The sequence below is a fragment of the Aureobasidium namibiae genome (genome assembly GCF_000721765.1).
Source record: "Aureobasidium namibiae CBS 147.97 unplaced genomic scaffold scaffold_2, whole genome shotgun sequence".
Lineage (NCBI taxonomy): Eukaryota > Fungi > Ascomycota > Dothideomycetes > Dothideales > Saccotheciaceae > Aureobasidium > Aureobasidium namibiae.
The window spans coordinates 1806948-1831339 of record NW_013581207.1 but is presented as its reverse complement, the minus strand read 5'-3'; the positions used below and the strand labels follow the sequence as shown (position 1 = coordinate 1831339).

At 53.0% G+C, this 24392-nt stretch overlaps 6 protein-coding genes across 6 annotated transcripts; 3 read left to right on the top strand and 3 right to left on the bottom strand.

Moving 5' to 3' along the window:
* Positions 1-118: 118 nt before the first annotated feature.
* On the bottom strand, positions 119-4129 carry M436DRAFT_37807 (uncharacterized protein; the record flags this gene model as incomplete). The annotated part of the gene is made up of 2 exons (XM_013575249.1): positions 119-1370; positions 1425-4129. 2 exons carry the CDS (start codon positions 4127-4129, stop codon positions 119-121), a joined length of 3957 nt encoding a protein of 1318 aa, XP_013430703.1.
* A 1583-nt stretch (positions 4130-5712) lies between these two features.
* On the bottom strand, positions 5713-8283 carry M436DRAFT_78805 (uncharacterized protein; the record flags this gene model as incomplete). Its single annotated transcript, XM_013575970.1, has 3 exons — positions 5713-7650; positions 7712-8076; positions 8136-8283. The coding sequence occupies 3 exons, from the start codon at positions 8281-8283 to the stop codon at positions 5713-5715; spliced, it is 2451 nt and encodes an 816-aa protein (XP_013431424.1).
* Positions 8284-8953: 670 nt separating this feature from the next.
* On the top strand, positions 8954-10584 carry M436DRAFT_78804 (uncharacterized protein; the record flags this gene model as incomplete). The annotated part of the gene is made up of 3 exons (XM_013575969.1): positions 8954-9016; positions 9077-9249; positions 9306-10584. 3 exons carry the CDS (start codon positions 8954-8956, stop codon positions 10582-10584), a joined length of 1515 nt encoding a protein of 504 aa, XP_013431423.1.
* A 121-nt stretch (positions 10585-10705) lies between these two features.
* Positions 10706-13210, bottom strand: M436DRAFT_60859 (patatin-domain-containing protein; the record flags this gene model as incomplete). Its single annotated transcript, XM_013575637.1, has 1 exon — positions 10706-13210. One exon carries the CDS (start codon positions 13208-13210, stop codon positions 10706-10708), a length of 2505 nt encoding a protein of 834 aa, XP_013431091.1.
* Positions 13211-13527: 317 nt separating this feature from the next.
* Positions 13528-15933, top strand: M436DRAFT_39180 (uncharacterized protein; the record flags this gene model as incomplete). Its single annotated transcript, XM_013575498.1, has 1 exon — positions 13528-15933. One exon carries the CDS (start codon positions 13528-13530, stop codon positions 15931-15933), a length of 2406 nt encoding a protein of 801 aa, XP_013430952.1.
* A 1792-nt stretch (positions 15934-17725) lies between these two features.
* M436DRAFT_60857 (uncharacterized protein) lies at positions 17726-23730 on the top strand (the record flags this gene model as incomplete). Its single annotated transcript, XM_013575636.1, has 2 exons — positions 17726-23074; positions 23137-23730. 2 exons carry the CDS (start codon positions 17726-17728, stop codon positions 23728-23730), a joined length of 5943 nt encoding a protein of 1980 aa, XP_013431090.1.
* Between the last annotated feature and the right edge of the window lie 662 nt (positions 23731-24392).

Below are 24392 nucleotides of genomic sequence, written 5' to 3'. Positions count from 1 at the left end.
ATAAAGTAAAAAAATTTCAATCAAAACCATCCTGGAAACTATGTACTATGCGTGTATCTGATGCAATTATCTTCGTTCATTGTGTTCGTTGTCAAATTTCTCATGCGTCGTTGATGTCTCAAACACTCGCTGTGCGCCTCTTGACACAGACTGGTTTCTGCGCATAGCAGAACAGCAATCTGAAGCTCGTTCTCTGGCGCTCGCACTCTCGCAACAAACCAGGTGTATCCCACAATGCGGTTGTGGTTGACTGGCCAGGGTCAGGATAGCAGGACGAGTACCACCAACGTCCAATCTTTGCCACAGTCTTCGTGATATCTTCATCATTGCGTCTTTCATGTCGTTCATCTTCTTCATTGTTCTTGTTGCCGCTGCTCCGCATCCACTCTGTGAACCGAAGGTATTCGGGTTCTGGTTGTTCTGAGGTTCTTCTCCGCTGGCTACCAGAGCTCGAACTGCTGCTATCGTGACTTCTTCGTATGCGTCCAGCTACGGGAATGCCGACGACGCACTTGCGTAAGTTTTCGAATTCACGCTTGCCCAGCAGGGTGAGGAAAGCGTCCCCATGGTTCCAGAGACTGATCTGGCTATCTTGTTGGTGCATGCGAATCTTCAGGTCGCGGATTGCTTTTCGAGCAGTTGGGCCCATGTTCACGAGATCTAGATCTAGCACAGATATCTCGAGGTATCCGGATGGACGCATCGTGCGTTTGATTTCGTTGAAGCATACCTGGTAAGCATCATCCGCATTGGCGACGGGAAAGCGGAAGACCACCGCCGAAAAGTAGTTGTTGGGGAATGGGAACGGTGTGGAAATCGATGGGTGCGTGACATGATGGTAGTTCGATAGTGTCTCCCAAGATGATGAATTTGGTTCAGGACCAAGGTTGTAAAACTGACACTTTGGGTAGGTCAAAGCGCAGTTGTAGGACCACTCCTTCCCGAGACCATCGACAATCAGGATGCGAGTATGATCGCCAGTCATGGCTTCCTCATGTGCAGGGCTGAACAAAAGTCGCCCGAAAGACAGCCACTTGCTTGTCATGAGTGCTGCAAATCTCAACTCCGCGGAGGCAGAGTTGTCCACCGGTCTTTCCTGCTTGCGAGAAACCGACTTTCTTTGAATCCTTGGACCAGGAAGAGCAGGAGTGACCAAAGAGCTTCTATTCTTGCGAGGGGACACAGGAGCTTCGGAAGTGGCGTCTTGATCGACGAGATAGTCAGATATCGAAAAGGTCGTGCTTGGACGACTTGTGTCGAAATTGGAGGCCCTTCTACTGGCTTCCGGGTTCGAGGTGCTTCTCGGTGTGCTCGCTTCGTTGTGAGTTGTAGGTTTGTGATCGATCATGTCCCCATACTGAAACGGTGTGCTCGCTTCGTTGTGAGTTGTAGGTTTGTAATCGATCATGTCCCCATACTGAAACGGTGCACCAAAAGAGGACGTGTCTGATGCTCTCACCCTAGAAGGCGAGATCTCATCCAGCAAATTGTCGTATTCGTTCCAGACCTCGTCCTCGCCTACAAATGATGTCCTTGTAATGCAAGGGCTTCCGAAACCAGAGCTGCTGGTGTACGAAAGCTCTGAGTCCTTTCGTGGGGGGAACGCAATAAACTCTCGTGTCTCATCGGCAATCGAGGCAACTTGGTTCGCTTCCACACCATGGTTTGGAATATCTTTGGAGACGCCAACATTTTCTTGATGTGGTTGTGCTCGTGAGATTTGACCTGCTCGTACAACCTGAGGAATTCTGCCCACGGATCGAAGTCTGCCCTCGGGAACATCTTCTTGATGTGATATGCTTGAAGCTTTGGATATTTCCACGAGTTGAGGGGCTTGAAATTGAGTTATAGTTTTTGCTTGGAGAAGAACGGGTGAGCTTAGCGATGTTCTCTTCAGGGAAGGCGTCTCTAGCGGACTAGGCAGAAGTCCTTCGTGTCTTCGGCCATAAGACACAGGCGGATTGACGTTCTTTAGATCGACGTCGGAGCTCTTCGAACTTTGGGAAGAACGATTGTCGCCATTGAGAAGCTTCTCTATGTCTGTCAGATCGAGGTTGGTAGCCTGATCTATGGAACCAAAGTGTAGCGAGTTAGGTATTTGCTGGTTCCGAGGTTCGTTGTTTGGGCTTTGGCTCGTGATTTTCGACTTGAATCGCTGCATGAATGTCGGACTCTTGTTCGATGTGGGTGAGTTCAGCCAATGACCTTCTTTACCTTCACCTCCTAGCTCAGAAAGTGAAGGCTTCCTGGCACTGCCCGTTGGCGTGACCGTCTTCGTAGCTGATGAGTCTGCGCGATGCCTGGCCTCGTCAGAGTGACCAGACTTGGGTCTTCCGGTGGCCTCTTGCTCGCCCGATTGTGTTCCATTCCCGATTCCACGGAGAATTATAGGCTCTCTCCTTTCTTCCAGGAATTGGTCGAGGCTATCCTCACCGTCATCTGCCATGCTCTTCTTTCTGCTCAGGAACGAGAATCCCGAGTGACTGGTTGAGCTGTCTTTGCTCGATGAACGAGTAGTCCGGCCAAAGATACTGCTCCCCCTTCCTCTGAAGCCGAACTTGCCATAACCTTCATGACCAGTACCCGCTGAAGGTCCTTTCTTAGGTCTTTCCGATGCTATTGGAGGAGTAGACGGTTTCGCGTGAAGGTTAGAGAGTATATTTGTCCTAGGAGAGCGAATGGTATTCGGGCTCGGTCCGACCATCGGCGAATCTTTGCGACTCAGAGGTGTGCCCATTTCGGAGCGTCCGACAGGCGTTCTAGGTGTCGCTGGATATGTCTGAGACTTGTTGCTTTGACGAGAAGAGCTTCGATGAGCGAATCCGAATGTCCTTCTTGGGCTCAGCGGTGGCGACTCTACGCCTGTTTCGATCGATCCTCGAGACGGTACTCTGGTGATGTGCGAAAGATTACTTTGCACCACAGGTATATCTAAGGAGAGGCCTAGGCCGTCGATTCCGTCCCTGCTGGGTCTTCTGGGAGGTATAAACCTACTAGTTGACTGATTTGGTGGTGGATCGACGTTGAGGTGCGCAAATTCTGGCGGGATACCGTCAACAAGTGCTCCTTGAGACGTGCGCCGAGCTGTGGACTTTGCAGCAGTGGATCCTCTCTGGCTCTGAATAGATGTGGACTTAGTAGAGAAGGGATTCGAGAACAGTAATCCTTGTCTGGTCAGCTCTTGCTGGTGTTTGATTTGGTCCCTAGAAATAGGAGCAGCAAGCTTCCCAGTTTCTTGCTGTAACGAGGAGCTGATATTGGCGATAGAAGACTTGTCTTTCTTCGCGTGTGCTTTCGTAGCAGCACGAGCCAAGTCCAGGCTATCTCTGTGACGTGTAGAACCCAAAGTGGATGCGGCCAACGAGGAGTGCGACGAGGCCGAAGTTGGTGTAGATCGATGACTGAACGGTGAGTCGGAGTTCCTGCTCGAGACATCGGAAAATGGAGCCTGCATATCGACCACAGGGCGTGTGACCTTTGCGTTGGTTCTTGAGTTGGTTGTCCTTGGTCCCGAGCTTGGTATACGGCTGACAGTCTTCAGAGATGCAAGTCCAGAAGTGGGAGGAAGAGCTATGCCAAGAATGGCTTCTGGAAAAAGATCATCGTCATACTGAGCTCTGTGCACTGTCTTGACTAAGTCCCGATGTTCTTGCATGCTCTCAGGATCAGTCTTGACACGCAGAGCATATTGGTTGATCGTCGAAGGCTTCCTCCGTAGTGCCGAATGGGGACTGTCCGGTGCTGATATAGTCGAGCCTGATACTAAAGACGGTGTCTTTGTGCTCAAAGCAGGAGCACGTAAGGACCGGCGCCCCAGTGATTGTGCCTTGCTAGCATTACTCTGGACCGATGGGGTGGCCGATGGAGGTCGTGCCTGTACAACACTTGGCGTAGCGTTTTTGGACGGTAGGCGAGAGTCTGTGACTGTACGACTCGAAGTTGTTTCGCTTTTGAGCACGTGGCGAAAGTTCGGATTCTTGGGAAGAGGTCGTGTTGGTTCGGTCACAGCATGCTCTTTGGGTGATCGAGTCGTCACCGGTAAACGAGTTATTGATCTCCTGAGGCTTCTTGGTTGCCGTTGGGTTTCCGAGCCCGAGGGAGGGTCCGGTACTAGTGAATGGGTCGCCATGTTGTGTTGTACCTCGTGAGGTTCAATTATAGAATGACCGAGGGCAATCTAGACCAGAGTTGGGACCAAGTCTGCAAACTGGATGGAATTTCTCATATTCTTCATGGTAGGTGCCGCCAGAGTTATTGTTGGCTGTTGCTGATGGAGATGTACTGGAGACCGGAAGCTCGAAAAGACATTCAAATATAATTTTGAAGTTTTGACTCCACAAAGATCGAAAATAGAAGAAGCACAATGACCATAACCTGTATCAAGGAATCCTCATGCAAGCACGTTTCGTGAACCCTCAAGGGAAGATGGTTTGCCGAGCACCGCCACCGACGAAACCGAGGTATTCGAGAAGGAAACAGAGAAGACGGGCAGAAAATATGACGCGGTCTTAGTCGGTGTTCGCAGTGGCAAGGTCAGCTTTGATCGGACTTGCAACGTGTACGACCTGGACTGGATGTGTTCGATTAGGGAAAAGGGCTTCTGAGCAGGCGAGATGCTCAAACCTAAAGTGGGGATGGCGCAGTGCGGCAGTGGCTTCGCTCGCGTGTCTCAACCGCGGGCTCACAACGGTGTGCTAGCCGCAGATCTGGCCGACGTTTCTTCGTTATTCCCTTGGGCTGGGAAACGTTGACAATATCCCAAGAGGCATCTCATCTTGAGAAGGCGAGCAGCCGTCTATATCCATTGTTTCTGCCGTTGGAGTGACAAGTGATAACACGCCCGTCTTCTGCCGCAATTCGAAATGCCGCACGCCGCAAGCGCTCGCTCCTTTCGACGCCGGATCCGCTAGCCGCGTAGCTGTATGCGGGCTCAATATAGCATGACTCTTACTCGCCAGATTCCAAGTGTTCAATCTCGACGATCGAGGGCTCTAGATTACGACTCACAAGCCTTTGTTCGGTGTGTTCCATCCAGAAAAACACATCATCACTCGTCGACTGCACCGGAGTGGCCGCGCGAAATGCTGTTTGGCCAGCTCAGAGCCGTGGCTGTGTGCATATTCCTGCATGCACGCATCGCGCCAATGATCTGAATCATGCTCCTTGCTGGGTCAACTGGTTTGAAAACACACATAAAACATCCAGCTTGGTTGAGTTGAAATCATGCTGTGATGTTGTTGACGCCTGAGGAAGTCGAAAGACAGACGTCCAGAGTCGGAAGCTATCCACGCGAGGACTCTGCAGCGGTCAAGCAACAATTGCGAATCTGCTCTGAAGCCACAACTCAAGCAGAAACAAGCACAATTGCCATTGGAGGATGGGCTCACCTTTCCCGCATGACATGCCAATCATGTGATCTGTAGTGGTGTATGGCGACTCGCCAGCAGACCTTGAGCAGACCAAAGTTGCTGGGCTAGCTATCACTCTAGCCATCGGGACTGGTTCTCCGCACGGCACACTGCATCTTTCAGAATCACTGTTGAGATTCTGCTGCATGAACATGTAAAGAGACTCCTGTTCGTTGATACATCGCTAAGAATCTAGTCAAACCTCCTCAGTAATTCCCACATGAAACGCCATGCTGCAAATACAATGTGATAACAGGCCATGAAGATCGCTCCATCTGTGATTGCGAATAGGAACCCGCTGTCATCAGGAAAACTCCACACGAGCACCTTGGTTGGCGCCTCGCTGGGCAGCTCGTTCTGCTCTTCGCCTCTTTCTGTTGGTTTCAAAGGCACTAAGATCCGTTCCAGTACCTGTGTCGTAGGGTCCAGGACTACCGATTGCGCTGTTCATGCCACTGGACGGCATGTTTACAGGACTCATACCTGTACTGTGGACAGGTACTGGTGGAGGACCCTGCATTGGAGGCAGATTCAACTCATCCGAATGTGATACAGCTGGTGGTCTGGCTGCAGCGTTGGGAGAGGGCATGGTGCCTTGAGCGCGTCTGTACCTGACATTCTCATCCTCTACCCCAGAGCTCAGACTCTCAGCTCTCCTCCTTCTTTGACGTCTTTCCCGCCTTCGTGCCTCTCGCTCAGCTGCGGCTTCATCTTCGTTCAGTCGACGAAGTGTGACATGGCGTCCATCATTATGCATCTTCACCTTGACGCTGACTGGTGGAGAGGCAACGCTTGTCGGACTGTTGGCGACTTTGATTTGTGAAGCAGTGTTGTAATGATCTGTTCTTTCGTGATGATCAGGTCTCATATGCGAATGAGAGGTATCGACAGCTGCAAGACCTGATGCGATCGGCTCTGCCGGAAGATGGGCTCTAGATGTGTTGTTGGACCTTGCAAGACGAGAAGCATCTGGTACAACGGCTCCTTCGGGCATTGACACGGGGCCAGGTTGAGTTGGGTATGCAGGACCCATTATCGGTGGCGCCAAACCTGCAGGCCCGTCGTTGCTCGGCAATTGAGTTGTACTGTACTGATTACTTGCGGGTAGAGTTGCCGCAGAAGCGGGCAAAGGGGGCATGTTGCTGGTGGGCATGTGATGTCTCGAGAGCTCTGGATTACTTCCGGCAAATCCGAGATCATGCGTGGCCTCTGTCTCGGTGACGTTTGGCCTTCTGTGCCTGTGACGATCCGAGTATCGCTGGCTGTTGGCACGATTGATGCGCTCAGCATTCTGTCGTTCTTGCTGTCTCATGTCCACGACCCTAACATTATCCTTCTCAATCCGATTCTGCTCACGCCTCCGTCTGAAGTACCCGAGCAATCCTAAGGACCCGATGCCAGCGATAATACCAGGCTCGGAGGACTTGATTGGCCGAGAAGGTTGTTCGTCTTCGAAAGAACTCCTACTATCGTAAGATGAGAATGAATCACGACTTGTGCGTGATCGGAGAGGCTGTCCAAGGGAAGCAGTTGCTGGCGCTGTGCTGATTCGGTCCGACCTGATAATCCGATGAGGCTCGGGTGACAGAGGTGCTTCTCCGTCTTGAACTCTTATCACGTCAGCTCGGTTGACGGCCTGGCTCCCACCGACTGTAGGAGCATATGAGGAGCCAGCATAGCTCTCTTCGTCTTGTGGCTGTTTGCGTGAGAAGGCCCTCTTCAACCCTTGATATGCCCCGAGTCCAGCACCAGCACCTAGTAACCTGTTTTTCCAGGTGTTGTTCTTGGGACGTCTTTCGATTATCTTTTCCTCTTCGATGTAAGAACCAGAGGGGTACGATCTGTGCGACGGAACCTTTGCTCCCTGAGACCTTTGAGCATTTCTACTTTGCGAGCGTCGACGAAGCGCTGCCAGTCCAGCCAAACCTGCACCGAAGAAAGCCGTGTTTCTCAGCCCGTGATGACTAGCATTACTACTAGTACTGACAGTTCTTCGCGTGCGTCCACTTCGACGGTCGTCGGTGATCTCTGTTCTTGTTGGGCCTGAGGTATAACTCGAGTAATCATCATAGTCGGCAACAGGTTGGTATAGGTAACAGAGGATAAAGTACAAGGCGATGAGGGCAAAGACAGCCATAGCATAGAGGATGAACAAGTACTTGGGAGAGCCATAGAGGGTCATGCCGAGAGGAATTTGTGCAATGCCGAGCAAAGCGATTGCTCTTCCCAGCCATTGGTGAAGCTGACAGCGTAATCAACATCGTGTAGAAGGACTGAACGGTTGACATGAGGTTCTCGCTTACCATCAGCTTGAGAGGGATCTTCCATCGTGACTTTCCCTTCTCGATTCGATGGATCAGTGCACCACCGAAGAACTGAACAAGCACAAGAGTGTACAGAGCGACGCCGATGCCGTGATGGGGGTTGGACAAGCTTCGTTCAGGGCCGACAGCAAACCAGCCAAGAATCAGCACAACGGTGATGAGTGCGACCGTCAGGATCTGTAGATGGATGTGGAGTCGGAGAGCAAGTCGCGGGTTTCGGTAATAGAAGCGAGCGACAAAAATAGCTGAAGGGACGATAAGGAGGAAGACGAGGGCAGCAACAACTCCGTGGCCAATGATGAGACGGTGGTACTGAGGGAGTGCGGAAAAGCGACTGGACATGCCTGCAGAGTAACAAAGAGTCAGGTACACATCAAGGCTGGTCAAGTCTCGGCAATCTCACTGTTCAACTGCATTGTTGCAAAATTGAGTCCTTGGAGATTAGGCAGGAGAAAAGTATTCTTGGAAGAGATCCATGTTCCATCTCCAACAAACATAGTGCTGGAGTCGTAGACACTGCTGCCCGGAGGGCTGGCGCCATCGGTCGACATGCTGTCGGCGCTATACAAGCGCACGATGATGCTATGGATGTGCTGGTCTCTCGATTAATGCTGGAGTGATGGGCGACGCTGATGGTAGAGATGCTGGGCTTTGTGCTCGACAAGTGGGCGTTGGTTCCGTTCTGTTCAAGTTGGTCGTCAAATCATAAAGTCGTGATAGTCGTTTCTAGCCACAGTCGATTGCTAATCGATAAGCACGTGTCTGGACTGCTGGAACGGGTCGCGGTATGGAAGCTTTTTTCGTGGACAAGAATGCTGGTTCGAGGTTCAAGAGATGCGCGTTAATTACAAAACGAAGAAGACATGGACAGAGGAAGCAGGCGCAGAACAGGAAAGTTGGGCAGCTTCTGCATGGTGCCGTAGCCGCAGCTACTTTGCAGGTTTAGAGAGGATATGGATAGTGATTATTGGCAGGAGCGTTGACCGAGCAACTCGCTTGTCATCGCCCCGCGCTGCTTCTTGCCGTGCCCGGTGCACATTTCGGTCATTGCGGCTCACAACTTGATCATAACTGTGCACGGTTTATGAAATATCTAGCCATCTCCAACCACCTCCAACGCTAACTATTTCCTGTCTTGCCGTCAGACACGCACTCGATTCTGGAAGACACCAATCAGAAGCCTCTAGCCCCCTACGAATTCTCCACGAATGAATAAGAACCATGGTCAAGTCAAAGGAGTTTCTCAAGAAGCCCAAGCTTCCTAAACAACAGAAAAAATCAAAGGTGTGTCTTTCATCAATTTCTGCCATGGCTTATTTTCCAGAGTTGTATTAACTGTCTCAGGTCTTGGTAACTGCATATGACTTCCAAGAAGCTGCCGACGCCGAAGAAGAAACTGGAGGCAAATGGAGAGCTGGCGATCCTGCTAAATCGAGTCGTGCCTTTGTCCGAGCTATCGAAATCTACAACAATGGCTTGCAAAAACATCCCAAGGATGCTGATCTAGCTTACAACAAGTATGAAACATTTCTCTTGGAAGTCCTCAAATATCGGCTAATCGCGAACATAACAGAGCTCGTCTCGAGTTCGAACTATCACAACAACCAACTCTGATAGCCAAGCTCACGGTTCCACTACTCGATTTCTTGCAGCAGGCTCTGACTTCTCATCGTTATGCTCTCCAACTCAATGCCGACTCGGCCGACGTTCTGTTCAACACTGCTCAAGTCATGATTACGATTGCCGAGCACGTAACAGAAGTAGGCATCTTCAGTGCACAAGCTGATTCGATAGCTCTTCTTCGTGAAGCACTAGAACTGCTATCGGCATGTTTCACTCGTCAGGAGAAGATCATCGAGGAGCAGAATGCGAATTCGATGGAGGCAGAAGGTGGTGTCTCGGTCGAGCAGCAAGCTCCACCAGCTGAGCCTGTAGCTTCATCCTCTCGAGCGGCAGAAGATGCAGATTCAGAGGGCGACGAGGAAGGCGAATATGTTTCTGTGCAAGCATACATTACACCTTCCGATCTACTGGACACGGCACGCTCTAGTTTGGTTGCCTTGACCCTTCTCATCGCACTCGATGATCTTTCGAATGTGTCTCCGCTAGCAAAAATGGGCATCAGTCTGGTTGAAGAGAAGATTCCCCAGTACCTCTCCCAGATCGAGGCTGAAGAACGCTCTCAAGAAGAACCCGAAGCCGCTCTCGAACGTGCCCAATTCCACGCAGCCCTCGCAGTAGCAGACCTCAAACTTGGCACTGCAACCGCAGACGACAGCCTCGTCCGCCTACAGCAGGCCTTTGAACCCCTCGACAGAGCCACGAACGTAGCAGTCATGTGCACCTACGCCGATGGCCTCGTCGAACTAATAACCACGGCGCAAAATTTCAGTCCCTCGAGTGCAGCCACAACATGCTGGTCCACTCTCTCCAAAGCACAAGACCTCTACGCCGCTGCAGTAAAGATCAATGATGCTGAAGCTAAAGCACGCAAGGCACGTGTTTATGAATCGCGCGGCGATGTCGAGTTGTTGCGCTTCAACCTTGCTACCACACCTGCTGCTGGCCTTCCAAATGCGATCCAGAAGAGTGCACCTACACTGATAAAGAACGCACAAACATATTACCGCGGTGCCATGAACCTCTTCCGTGCCGAGGGTGATGCCGAGGCAGCTGCCAAGGTCGAAGTTAGAGGTTTGATCGCTGCCATGCTCGAAGGTAAACTTGGAGGAAACGTTGAGCAGCAAGTTATCGCTGCATTGGGCCAGAAAGGAGATGCTGGTAGAGCAGTGGCCATGGATATGTTGAGGGAAAGCTTGTTGCCCGAGGACTGGGACCAAGGTGTCATGTAAAGGACCGACATTCCGTGAACATAAGTCTGTATATTTGGTTGTACAAAAGATCGGTACACGATTGGAGAATTGGAATGATCTCATCCGTTTTGCTGTAGAATTGACAGGCGGTGAATTGTTCCTACAGAGTCTTGGACTTTCTGCTACCATTGATGTAAGCATCTGCTTCATCCTCACTCGCCGTGGTATCACCGTCTCCATAGTCACGCCAGTCTCGCTGAGGCCCGCCATAAGGCGCAACATCATCCTCTTCCCCTTCGTCCTCTTTCTCACTCTCCGACTCTGGGTCGGCGAAGAACACGCTCGTCTGCCGTGTGATCTCCTCAATAACGCTGCCTCTTCTGCCAAGGTCACGCGATTCTTCACGCTGCAACTGTGCAACTCTCGGACGCAACTTATCAGGGGTAGCGCGTGCTGGTATACCTCCGAACCATGCACTGAAGCGTCTGACAAACGATGGAGAAGGCGTTCTACGCTCTGCGAAACGCGAACCCATCGGCGATTGGTCTCTCGAGCCCTTTCCACTTTGCGATAGATCAGGCGATTCGGAAAATAGCAGGTTGGGCTTGAGCTCAAATCTATTCGAGCGTTCTCGCTCCAGCATAGATTCGAAGTCGTCGGGGCCCAACATACCGTGCATTTGACTCTTGTCAATAGAAGGCGTTGGTAGAGCGTGGGGGTTGGGTCGCAAATTCTTTCGCGCGTCTTCCACGATTTTCTCAATCTTCATGCGGTTGGCGATAAACTTGAGTTTTGGGAAGGCGGCCTGCTGGCCATTCTGAATCATGCCTGCCAGACGTTCTTTGGATGGATCTGCTAGGATATGCCAGAAGTCTGAAGGTTTCGATCTCGGCCAGATTGTGATTGTGCCAGAAAAGCGTTGCAGCCAAACCTCACTCCAATCTTGACCCATAGGTCGTGGAAGCAACTCCAAATGTCTAAGAACCTTGAGCCACTTGGTCAGGTCCAATTTAAGATACTGCTCAAGAGCAGAGCCAAGGAAGCCGCCTCTCCAACCTCGACCGCGTCGATGTGTTACTGGTTTGCCAACACTACCGCGAGACGAGAAGAAGAAGAGATTGATGTGTGGATTGACTTGCGAGACAATGCTGAAGTTGACATTGAAATGTAGATTGAGTGCCTTGAGCGGGATGTCAGTGCGTAGTGAGCCATCCTTCCATTTGTGACCAAAAGCGTAGGGCTCCAAAGTGCCGTCTCGCTTTTTCCTCATCAGTACTACTGGATTGAGGACTCCGGGAACAGCTGCGGATGCAATGACAGCAGACCAGACGACACAATCAGGAGCTGTCAGATAGTTTGCAAGAATGGTAGGGGAGTGTGGATCTGAAGGTACGCAAGACACGTTCAAAATGCGACCTGTCCTCTCGAAAGCTTCCAGAAAGGTGAGAGAACCATGGCAGAACCAGGCACAGCGTCTAGCCCAGTCGACAGAATCGAAGCGAGCACCGGTCTGATACCAACGGCGGGACCATATCGAGAAAGACTCTCTGCAAGCAGTGATTCGGGCAGCTAATGCAGGAACCAGCGTCAACTTGAGCTCCTCATTCGTACGAGTGCCAAGCAAAGCAGCGACAAGAGCACCTCCTGAAGTGCCAGTAATGATGGACGGCAGAAGGTCAGCATCCAAAAGGGCTTTTGCGATACCAAAGTGATAGTATGCAAATGTTGCTCCGCCAGACAAGCACAGAGCAGTCTGTCCAAAGTTGGTGCTGAGGTGCTTAACCATGGCACGCTTATCTTCTAACGAAAGCTGGTCCGAGTCTAGTAAGAGCTTAATGCTATCCGAAGCTTCATCAATGAATTCCTGCACGAGATTCTTGGTTCCGTAATATGTCTCCGAGTAGAGACGGGGATTTTCGAAGCCGGCAAAGTTGTTCTTGACACAGGCTTCGACAAGGCCTCTGAGCTCGTCGACAGCACGCGTGCCAGGAGACATGGGAGACATGGTAGGTGGGCTGAGGACTTCCTCCTGTACTTTTGCTTTCAAGGATTGCAGGCGATGTTTGACGCGACGGACAGTCTTGCTGTCGTAATAAGCGTACTCATCGGTGGCCTTCCACTTTTCACTGCCCAAGTGGCTGTCAAGCTCTTCGGCGGCTCTGATCCAGTCCTGGTAGTTTGACATGTGGCGTAAACTGGCGCGTATCTGTTCACGCTTTCCCCGCCATGAGACGAGGTGTTCATACAGGCCAATGTACAGACGTGTGAACAGATATGAGATTCCTAAGGCGGTGATCCAGCCCAGGACGACAAAAAGCAGCGGCCATTTGAGCAGGCTGTATGTCCATCCTTCTCTTGTCTCGTCCTTACCTCGACGAGGTGCACGCTTCTTCTTTGCACTCCTTTGGTTCTGGCGGCCTTTGACCTTCTTGCGTACAGGGGCCCAGTCGTTGAGAGCGGTAAAGAACTGTGGAGGCTGACTCGAGGGGTTCAGAAGATCGTCTTCGGAAGGAGAAGTAAAATCGGGAGCGGCGAGGGCTTTGGCGAACTCTTGGACGTCGTCCTCTCCTATGAAATCATTGTCGAAATCTGGCATGGTCGAGGGGTCCCATGCTGCAGGGTCCCACGGACCGGGCCCATCGCTCTGTTTGGACACGTCGGCCATGACGCGAATGGATTGGAGACTCTTGCTGTCACGAGACAAAGCAGCTTCGGCTCAGCTGCATGCTCGCGAGGAAGGTGCGACTGGAGGAAAGCGGGCATTGAGGGTCTCGGGAAGTACTAATTGCACGGGGAGGCCGTTGCGTCACTCTATTGCTCTATTGCTTTCGGCCCGTGCCGCTAGTGCTGCTGCGCATCTTATCTTATCTTATCTGCTCAGTCGATGCATCTACATCAAGGTCGCCGTCGCCTCGCCGCCTCGCGTCAGTCTTTCAGCGGACAACAATGCTGCGGGACAGCGGCTTGTCCAAACACAATGCCATGGTCAATCGCAAGACGACCGCCGCTATCAGCGACGACGCGAAGCGGCCTGCCAAAAGGCTGAAACTGGAACATGCTCCCGAGGCAGATTCACCAGATGACGCCGAACTTGCTCCCGCCGACCACGAACACCACAAAGCTACCGATCTCGAGACCGCTCTCCCTCCCATAGATACCGACAAAGACGCCATCAAAGCCTACGAAGCCACCCGCGCCACCGACTACTCCGAGTCTCAGAAAGATCAGCCGAAATGGATACCTGGCCAGCGTTCAATCTACGTCGACGCCTTCAATCTTGCTCTGGACACTGTTCTCGAAGACGAGAGCCATCTGTTCGATGATGCTGAAAAGAAGGTCTTTGACACTTGGCGTGAGCTGAACTACGAGGCACAATATCTCTACGTCCGTCTATTCCTCCGCAAGACATCCGCCTGGCATCGCGTCAACCGTCTTGGCTACCACAGCGACATCTCCGACCTGTTCAGAGCTGTCGAAACCTTGCAGATCTCCTGCGACCTTCCGCCGCCCACTGTCGACTCACTCCCAGTGCCGCGCGACTTTGATCAACCCGAGGACGCTTTGCTGGGTCACTCCTTCACCTTCGCTGACAAGTCTGAAGAACACATTACCACGTTAGAGGAGGCGTCCTCGCTTCTCCTGCTAGACGAGCTAAAGTCACTTGCCAAAGACGCCAAGGTCCAAGGGAAGACGAAAAGAGAATTGCTGAAAGCCCTGAACAAGGCAAGCGGGAAACAAGCTGGCCTAGGCTGGTCTTCGCTCAAGCGCTCCGACACGGAAGAATCAGCTCTATCTGTAGCCGATGATGACAGTCGAGAAGGCACTCCTCTACAGAACAGAGATACGCACTTTCTCGACAAGATCATGGCAGAGACAGGTCCCTGTATTCGACTGTCGGATCCTGCACGAAGATTGTTCGAGCGCGTTCATCTCGTCTTCTATCGTTCCACCATGTGGACTGAGAAGTCTTTGACCACCATCATCCTCGCCAAGATTTCACGCTTGAACTTCCCAGACTATCTCGTGTGTCGCTCGTCCAACATCTTCGCATCTAGACCCATGTTGCTCGAGTTTGAAGCTTCGCTGCGGATACAGTACTATCTCGACAGCGTTCTCGAGTTCGGTGGTACGCCAAGTAAAGAGAATCTGGATACGATACTCGACCTCTGTGATCAAATTCTTCCGAGATGGAGAACGATACTGCAAGAGGAACAAGAAAAAGAAGACAGCATTTACATGACTGGCGAGGGTGCGTACTTGCGACGCCTTTCCCCAGCCTGGGTCTACACTCGTATCATCCACAAGGGTGCATATGTCATGGGCAAATTCAAAGATCACAAGCGTGAGTACGAAACGTTACAAGAGCTACTCAAGCAGAAGCTCTTCCACACTTCCAGACGAGGTGATTGGTATCAGAGAAAGGCTCTTCTAGAAGAGCATTACATGCATGCTCTAATGCCCGATCAGGGCCGTGGAGAAGAGGCTCAGAAGAAACACTGGAAACGTGTATCGCTTCAGACATGCGAGGAAGGTCTTCAAGACCGTCTCGTACACCTCATGTACCATCATGATCTTCAGAAACGAGTCATGAAGTTGGAGAAGGCCCTTCGTGTGCCAATGCGAGAGCAACATGACTTCAGCCACGTTCGACTGGCCAAACCTGTAGAACGTTTTTTCCACGGTACGCGGATACAAAGGCCTGACCAAGGTAACGAGACAAGGAGGGGAGGCAAGACCATCTGGATCGATCCTGGCGAGAATGAGAACGAAGGTGAATGTTCTGTGGAAGCAATGTGTCTTTCGCAATACCGCTCCCTCGGCTACAGGGGATATCATGCTGAAGGCGGCATTGTACGGACTTTGTTCGCTTACCTCTTCTTTGACGTGCTTTTCGTCTACATTCCGGATGTGTTTCAGACGCCTTACCAGACATGTCCATTGGATCTACACACGGATGCATTCTATCCTTCGCGGATCTCCGAGATCAATCAACGTCTGAACGAAATCAATAATGGAGAGGCGCAGAATCTGATCCAACGAGTGTGGGATGACCATCACGAGAAGAACACATGTGTCGTGGGGTTGAGTTGGTCATATGAGCTGGAAGATCTCTTATCCATCGCTAAATGCTTCCCTCCTGCGGCTCTGAGTACCGTGTGCAAAGTCATGGCGCAGGAATACGGACAGCGAGGAGGAGGCGTACCTGACCTCTTCCTGTGGAAAGAGAACCTTGACACAGAAGGTGGAGAGGTCATGTTCGCAGAAGTGAAAAGTGAAAATGATCGTTTGAGCGACACACAACGCTTGTGGATTGACGTGCTCACAGGCGCGGGTGTCACGGTGGAGTTGTGCAACGCTGTAGCCAAGGAAGTAAAGGTGGTTGGTTAGCTAGAATCCTCATGACTTGGATGAACTGTTCTGGCTTCCAAAAGACGTTCTCGCACGACACACGCTTTTTCCTTTCTTCTGTGGTTGCTAGCAAACTCAATCAACTTTCGAGCCTCCACTGCCAACATCTATTGAAGGAGGCGGCACGATGATATCGATATCGAGTACAATAATACCAACAACTCAGCGTCTTCTTGCAACCTCAGAAAGCGTACACAGCAATCTACAACATTGTTCCACGAGCTGGAGTCGGGGGAGAAATCCATAAACTCGGACACAGGGTTGTACCAGCGACCATGCGAGTGAAGTCGCGAGTCGCGGGCGATCTGCATCTCGCGTGCCAAAGAGATCAGCGCGACCATGATGCTGGTGTGGCTGCCGTGAGGCGCAGCGCTGCCCACTTCGAGAGCAGACTTTTCCAGCACATCGCTAAGCGCTTGCAACTCCACCCGCCGAACCCGCAACTCATTTCGGATACCGAAACTCAAAGTCCAAGACTTCAGCTTTCGACATGGCACTCGACAATTTTTGACAACCTGGCATTCTTCCCCAGCATGAACCACCATCCGCATTCACTCAAACAACCTTGCATGCTACTGCAGGTCCTCCCGTGGGATGCGATTGTATAAATGAGGGCATCGCGATGCTCTTCGATGCTTGTTATGCTCACCTTCGTCACGATTTTCAGGGCTGCCCTACACTGATTGACCCGTGTGGAGCTGAAGGTTGTCCATCGAAAGCTTCTGATGTCATGTTTCGTGTGTCGCGCGAGGAAGAGCAATCTGAGACAAACTGATGTTCAGCGTTCCAACGGCCCAGCCAGCTCGTCGGGGTCTTCTACCGAAACTCTAGCAGTTGATACTCGCAGCTCTAGACGACGACCAATGCAATGCGAAAAAAACTCCCCGAAAAGGCAGCAACGTGAACGGCTGGTCGATGGTTCGTAGCTTGCCATGTTGCTCAAAGGAACTTTCTCGAGCTCACTCCAGCTTCATGCATCATAGCTCCAGTCCGAGACCCTGGTCGGGATGCAGTGTTGCCGTTCTTGCAGGGATGAGTATGCGTAACAGACGTCACCCGCCAGCGATGCGCGCCAATCATTTCAACATCCACGCTTACACTTGCTGTCCTTACTCCGAGACTGTTGACAGGTCGCGGTTGCGGTACTGCTGCCGTCTGTAAGTCTTTCTCCGTATCGATCTCTCGTGTCGCACAAAATCCTGATCCGTGCCGATGAGACGGCTTTCTCTGATGGCCTCGAGCTGCAAAGCTCCCCTCGAGGCCCCTCGATCCTCGCCTCGCAGCCACTAATGGACCGCCCCGTCTTCTCCGCATCGTCGATACAGCTGCCTTGTAGCCACTCTTCTCCAGCCGTCACTCCATATTTTCGTGGCTGTGACGTTGAATTGCAGCTCGAGAGCAGGGCCAACCGACATCTCACCAGCCGCAAAACCTGCTGATGCCACTGTGAGGCGCTACCTACCTGGCCTTTTCATACGTCACATGCTTCCTCGACAGTACGTTGCCAGCCAACTGCAGTGCTAGCTTGCTCCGTGCTCGAGGTAGGTACCTTTATATGTTTTGCAAGCTCCCTTCCCTCGTCTCAATTTCTCTATCAATTTTCTCCCCCCATTCCCCCAAATAACTTAATCATAATTGTTGTATGACCAACAATTCATCTTCCTCCTCTTACGCCTACTACTCCTTTCCTCCAACACCAAACAGAGCTTCTTCCCCAGCGAGCTCTAAATCTAATTCCCCCACCCCCAAAACAACACGAACTTTGAGAAACATGGCTCCTTCTCCGGCTGCAGGCAAGGCCACTGGTGGCGCCCCCAAGACTCCCACCAAGTTGGGAAGAAAGCCTCAGAGCTCAACTCCTCAGCCTCCTAAACTCGGACAGCAGGCCGCTTCGGGCGCAAGAAAAGCATCCGCCCCCGAGGGTGCTAAGAAGCCAGAGGTTCCTCAAACGTCTGAGAAGCCAGAGGTCGGTGATGTGCAAGAAAAGGCCGGCGAGGCCGCCCAAGGTGCACAGGACAAGGCTGGCAAGACCGCCGAAGACGCCAAGAGCAAGGCCGAGGGCGCTTCTGAAGAGCCCAGCAAGGTCGAGATGAAGGACGACACCGAAGCCGCATCCACCCAGGCTGGTGATGATGAGGACGAGGACGATGACGAAGGCCCTCTGAGCAAGGTCTCCCAGGCTGGAGACAACGCCAAGGGCCAGCTCCAGGAGCAAGCTCCTCAGCCAATTGACGACTCTAACGACAACGACACTGCTGCTGGTGCAGCTGATGACGACGACACCGAAGACACCGAGGACACCGCTGACGACGACAAGACCGTCAAGGCTGGTGACGAAGCAGACGATAACGACGACACTGTTGATGATGCTCAAGACACTACCGGCAAAGTGGCTGACGACGCCCAAAAGACTGGCAAGCAGTCCGGTGGCAACCTTCTCAAGGGTGCTAAGGGACTCGCTGGCAAGGCTTCTGGTCTCGCCGGAAAGGCCGCTCAGGACCCCAAGAAGGCTGCTCAGGATGCCCCTAAGGACGCCCAAGACGCAGCAGAAGATGTCAAGGATACCGCTCAAGACACTGCTCAGGATGCTTCTGAGAATGTCCAAGATGCCGCTGACGATGCCAAGAAGGTTGCAGGTGATGCTACCGACGAGGCCGGTGATGCTGCCGAAGACGTCAAGGACTCTGCTGAAGATGCTGCCGAGGACGCCGAGGACACTGTCGAGGATGCTGCCGGTGACGCCACTGACAAGGCTGGCGATGTCGCCGACCAGGCCAAGGACACTGCCGAAGACGCCACTGAGGATGCTCAAGACACCGCAGAGGATGCCACAGAGCAGGCCAAGGGCACCGCGGAAGACGCCACCGAGGATGCTCAGAATGCTGCCGACAATGCCACTGAACAAGCCAAGGGCACCGCTGAGGACTCCGCTGAGCAGGCCAAGGGTACTGCTGAGGATGCTACCGACAAGGCTGGCGAGACTGCCGAGGGCGTCGAGGATTCTGCCGAGGACGCCAAAGACACCGCCGAAGACGCTGCCGATGCCGACGTTCCCGAGATCAACGACATCAACGACCTCCCTGTAGACCTCTCCGTGCTCAAGGGCCTCGAGGTTTCCGAGGACGGCATGGTCAACGACCAAGACGGTAACCCTATCGGCAAGCTTGCTGAGGGTGACGCTGAGGATCTTGCTGGTTACCCAATTGGTGACGACGGCGAGATTCTTGACGACGATGGCGATCTCGTCGGACGCTGCGAGCTCCTCCCCGAGCAGGTCAAGAAGCAGATGTCTGACCTCAAGAGCAAGGGCGAACTTCCCAAGGGCGCCGAGAACTTCGTCGACCTCCCTGAAGATGATGAGGATGGTGATGATTCCGACAAGTTCAACCTCGCCATCCTCAAGGGCCTTACCTGCGACCCCACTGGTAACATCTTCAACGAAGATGGTGATACTATCGGCCAGGTTACCGACGGCAACCCTGAGGAGCTCATGAACGCTACTCTCAACGAGTACGGCGAGTTCATTGACGAGGATGGCAACGTCATCGGCCATGCCGATATCCACCCCGAAGCTCCCGAAGACATTCAAGAGCAGATCCAGCAGGCTGCTGATGAGGCCAAGGAAGCTGCCGGCGACACTGCCGATGCCGCTGACAAGGTCGACAAGGCTGCCGATAACGTCGAAGATGCCGCTGATGATGTCAAGGACGCTGCTCAAGACATTGAGGACGAGCTCCCCGGCATCGAGGCTCTTCAGGGCAGAGAGCTCAACGACGCTGGCGAGGTTGTTGATGACCAAGGCGAAGTTCTTGGTCAGATCGACGACGAGTCTCTCAAGGAGAAGCTCGAGTCCGGCGAGCTCAAGGCCGAAGACCTCAAGATCAACGAGGATGGCGAAGTCGTTGACGCTGACGACAACGTCCTCGGCAAGGTCGGTCTCGCTGAGGGTGCTGCCGAGAAGCTCGGCGGCTCTCTTCCTTCTCTCGACCTCCGCATTCTTGATGGCAGAAAGGTCAACAAGAAGGGCAAGGTTCTTGACGATGAAGGTGAGCAGATCGGTGAACTTGCCGAGGGCGACCCCAAGGAGTGCGCCGGCAAGAAGATCAACGACAAGGGCGAGGTTCTTGATCAAAACGGCAAGGTCATTGGCAAGGTCTCCGTCACCCCTGGCGAGGCTGCCGAGGAGGCCACCAAAGAACTCCAGACCGAGCTCGGCGAGAACGTTCCTGAAGAGGAACAGGAGGGTGAGGATGAGGAGCAAGCCGATGAGGAGGAGGCTCAAGGCCCTCAATTCAAGATTCCCGACCTCGACGTCCTCGAAGGCCTCAAGGTCAACAAGAAGGGCAAGGTCCTCAACGAAGACGGCGAGGAGATCGGCGAACTCACTTCTGGTGATCTCAGCGAATGCGCTGGCAAGAAGATCAACGAGAAGGGCGAGGTCCTCGATGCCGATGGCAACACCATTGGCCGTGTCAAGGCTTTGCCTCAAGAGATCCCTGAAGAGGAGCTCGAACAAGCCGAGGAGGCTGCCGACAAGGCCGAAGATGCTCAAGACGCCGCCGAAGATGCCGTCGAAGATGCAGAGAACGCTGAAGAAGGCGCTGAGGATGCCCAGGAGGGCGCCGAAGATGCCGAAGAGGGTGCTGAGGATGCTGCCGAAGATGCCGCTGAGAACCTCCCTCCTCTTTCTGTCCTCGAGGGTCTGAAGGTCAACAAGGCCGGCAAGATCGTCGACTCGAACGGTACCGTCGTTGGTGAACTCACCGAAGGTGATGCCAAGAAGCTCTCCAAGTCTGGAGTCAAGGCAGACGACCAAGGTCAGTTCTGGGACGACAAGGGCCATGTCATTGGTCGCGCCAAGACTGTTCCTGTCGAGGAAGACGAGGAGTCACCTTTCGCTGGTCTCGACGGCCTGATCGTCGTCAAGGACGGTTGGGTTGAGGACGAGAACGGCAACCGCGTTGGTCAGCTCACCGAGGGCGATGCCAAGAAGCTCGTCGGTCGTGCTGTCGATGAGGATGGTGATATTCTTGACAAGAAGGGTTCCGTTGTTGGTCACGCCGAACGTTACGAGGAGGCTGATCAGGAGCCCGAGCCCGAAGAGGACCCCGTCGACCTTTCTAGCCTCAACGGCAAGGTCCTGAACAAGGCTGGCTTCGTGATTGGTGATGAAGGTGTACCTGTCGCTCGCTTGGTCGAGGGCAAGGCCAAGGAACTCGCTGGCAAGAAGCTCGACGACCAAGGTCAGATCTGGAACGACCAGGGCAAGGTCATCGGTCGCGTTGAGTTGATCCCCGAAGATGAGCGCGAGGCCAAGCCTGACGGCCCCTTCGCTGGTCTCCAGGGTCTCCGCGTCGTCGCTGACGGCAAGGTCGCTGATGAGGACGAGAACATCGTTGGTGAGATCGTTGAGGGCAACGCCAAGCGCTTGATCGGTCTTGCTGTCGACGAGGACGGCGATGTCATGGATAGATACGGCAACGTCAAGGGCCATGCCGAACCTCTCGCAGAGGAGGAAGAGGAAGGTCCTGTCGACAACTCTATGCTTGACGGTAAGAAGCTCAACAAGAACGGCTTCGTTGTTGACGACAAGGGCATCCCTATCGGTAAGCTCATTGATGGCAACGTCAAGGAGCTTGCTGGCCGCCAGTGCGACGAGAACGGCGACATCCATAACGACACCGGAAAGGTTGTTGGACACTGCGAGGTTCTCCCCGAGAACGAGCGTGTCTCCAGAGCTGAGGGACCCTTCGCCGGCCACGAGGGTCTTCGTGTCAACAAGGAAGGTTTCGTTGTTGATTCCGAGGACAATGTTGTCGGAAAGGTTACCGAAGGTGACGTGAAGAAGCTTGTCGGCCTCCAAGTTGACGAGGACGGCGACATCAACGACAAGTACGGCAACGCAAAGGGCCACGCTGAGCCTTACGAGGAAGAAGACGAAGTCCCTCTCGACAACTCCATCCTCGATGGCAAGAAGTTGAACAAGCAAGGATTTGTCGTCAACGAAGATGGCATTCCTCTTGGTAAACTTGTCGAGGGCAACGTCAAGGAGCTCGCTGGTCGCCGCTGTGACGAAGAGGGCAAGATTCACGGTGATACCGGCAAGGTCGTCGGTCGCTGCGAGGTTCTTCCTGAGAACGAACGCGTTTCCAGACCTGAGGGTCCTTTCGCTGGACTCGAAGGCCTCCACGTCAACAAGGAGGGCTACGTTGAGAACGCCGAGGGCGACCGCGTCGGTATCGTTACCGAAGGCAACGTCAAGCGTCTCGCAGGCCTTCAAGTCGATGAGGATGGTGACATCTCCGACAAGTACGGAAACACCAAGGGCCACGCTGAGCCCTGGGAGGAAGAGGAGCAAACCGCTGAGGACCTTTCCGCCCTTGCTGGCTGCACTGTTAACAAGGCCGGTAATGTCGTCGACTCTTCTGGTACTATCATCGGTCGCGTCGCCGAAGGTGACCCGTCCACCATGGTCGGCAAGAAGGTTGACGGCCAGGGTCAAATCTGGGACAATGCCGGAAATGTCATTGGCAAGGCCGAGCTCGCCAAGGGCTCCGACACCAAGGCTGAGGGACCTTTCGCTGGGTTCGACAGCATCACTGTCAACAAGGAGGGATACGTTGTTACTCCCGATGGTGGCATCGTTGGCCGCGTCATCGAAGGCGACGTCAAGAAGCTTGTCGCCCACAAGGTCGACGAAGACGGTGAGATCCAAGACAAGAACGGTAACCTCATCGGCAAGGCCGAGAGATGGGAGCCTGAAGAGAAAGAGAGAAAGATCAACCCCATGTCTGGTCGCCGTGTCAACAAGGAGGGTGAAGTCCGTGACGAGAACGGCGATGTCATGGGCAGACTCACTGCTGGTGATCTCGGCCACTGCGTCGGCCTTGAGGTTGATGACAATGGCTACGTTGTTGACAACGACGGCAACAAGGTCGGCGAAGTCACTCTCATCGGCAACATCATCGAAGATGAGGAGATTCCTGAGGAGGAGCTCACCGAGGAGGAGAAGGAGGAGCGCAAGAAGAGGGAGCAAGACCGCGAGATTGCTGAGAAGATGGGCACCATCTGCACTCAGACTCTCGAGAGAGTCCAGCCCATCTGCAAGCAGATCACCGACGTAAGTGCTTACCGATTCCATGCCATTGTTCGAACCCTTACTGACTTGCCTTTTCTCTACAGCACATCGAAGCCGCCGACCGTACCCCACGTGAAGAGTTGGACGAGGAAGATTTGGTCAACAAGGTCAAGCCTCTTATCGAAGAGGGTGGTCGCATCCTGCAAGAGTGCAACGGCTCCCTTCGCGGCCTCGACCCCGACGGTCGCATCGCTGCTCAAGCCAAGGGTCGTGCCGGCACCAAGGAGGCCACTCCCGAGGAGTACCGCCTGGCCGATACCCTCAAGGAGTTGACCACTACCGTCGTCACCACCATCGACAACGCAAAGAAGCGCATCAACGACATGCCTCACGCCAAGAAGAAGCTCAACCCTCTCTGGGGCCTGATGACCCAGCCTCTCTTCCAGATTCTTGCTGCCGTCGGTCTTTTGCTGACTGGTGTCTTGGGTCTGGTTGGCCAGCTGCTCAACGGTCTTGGATTGGGTGGACTTGTCAATGGTCTGCTCGGTGGACTTGGTATTGACAAGTTGCTCGGTGGCCTCGGCCTCGGCAGCGTCGCCAGCTCGCTTGGCCTGGGCGGTAAGAAGGGCAAGAAGGAGGGCAGTGGTGGTGGTGCCAGCAGTCTGCCCATCGTTGGCGGTCTGTTCGGCAAGAAGTAAAACAAAAAAGACACATCACAAGATTTGATGTTCTAATCCTGAGCCTGACTGGAGGATGAAGAAAGAAGACAAACAAAAGAGGAGGAAACTACACCAACCATTTCTGGAGGAAAGAGCAAGGGATCGGGGGGTCTTCTTGCATCGGACTTACTGATCATCTTTGGAGGACGTTCTTCCCCTGTTTGCATTCTGTTTTCTGAGCCCGGCGCTGGTCTCCCTTCGCTTTCTTTTGACGAATTTCCTTTGTTAATCTGTTCAATGTGTTTGTATTTATACCACTACTCTGTTGTTGTTTATTTAGTACACCCTAGCTAGGTAATTTCTGCTATTTACAGTATAACAGTCTCATATGTTTGATTCACTATTCTTGCCAGAACACTCAAGGACTTCTGAACAACGTGTGATCGACCGACCTATCTCATGGTGTCAAATAGAAGCTTAAATTGCTATAACAAGGCACAGACACCTTATGAAGACTGTCGTGGGCATGGAAGCACCCTGAGATAATTTCACTCTCAGGATCTCACTCGGATGAGAAACTGTTCTGCATCTCGATAGTCACACCGTACTAGCCTCTGGCCCACGACAAAACCAACTCGATAGAATGAAGTGCTGGCTCAATGTAGTTAACAGCTAACAGAGCAGACACCACACGTTCTTTG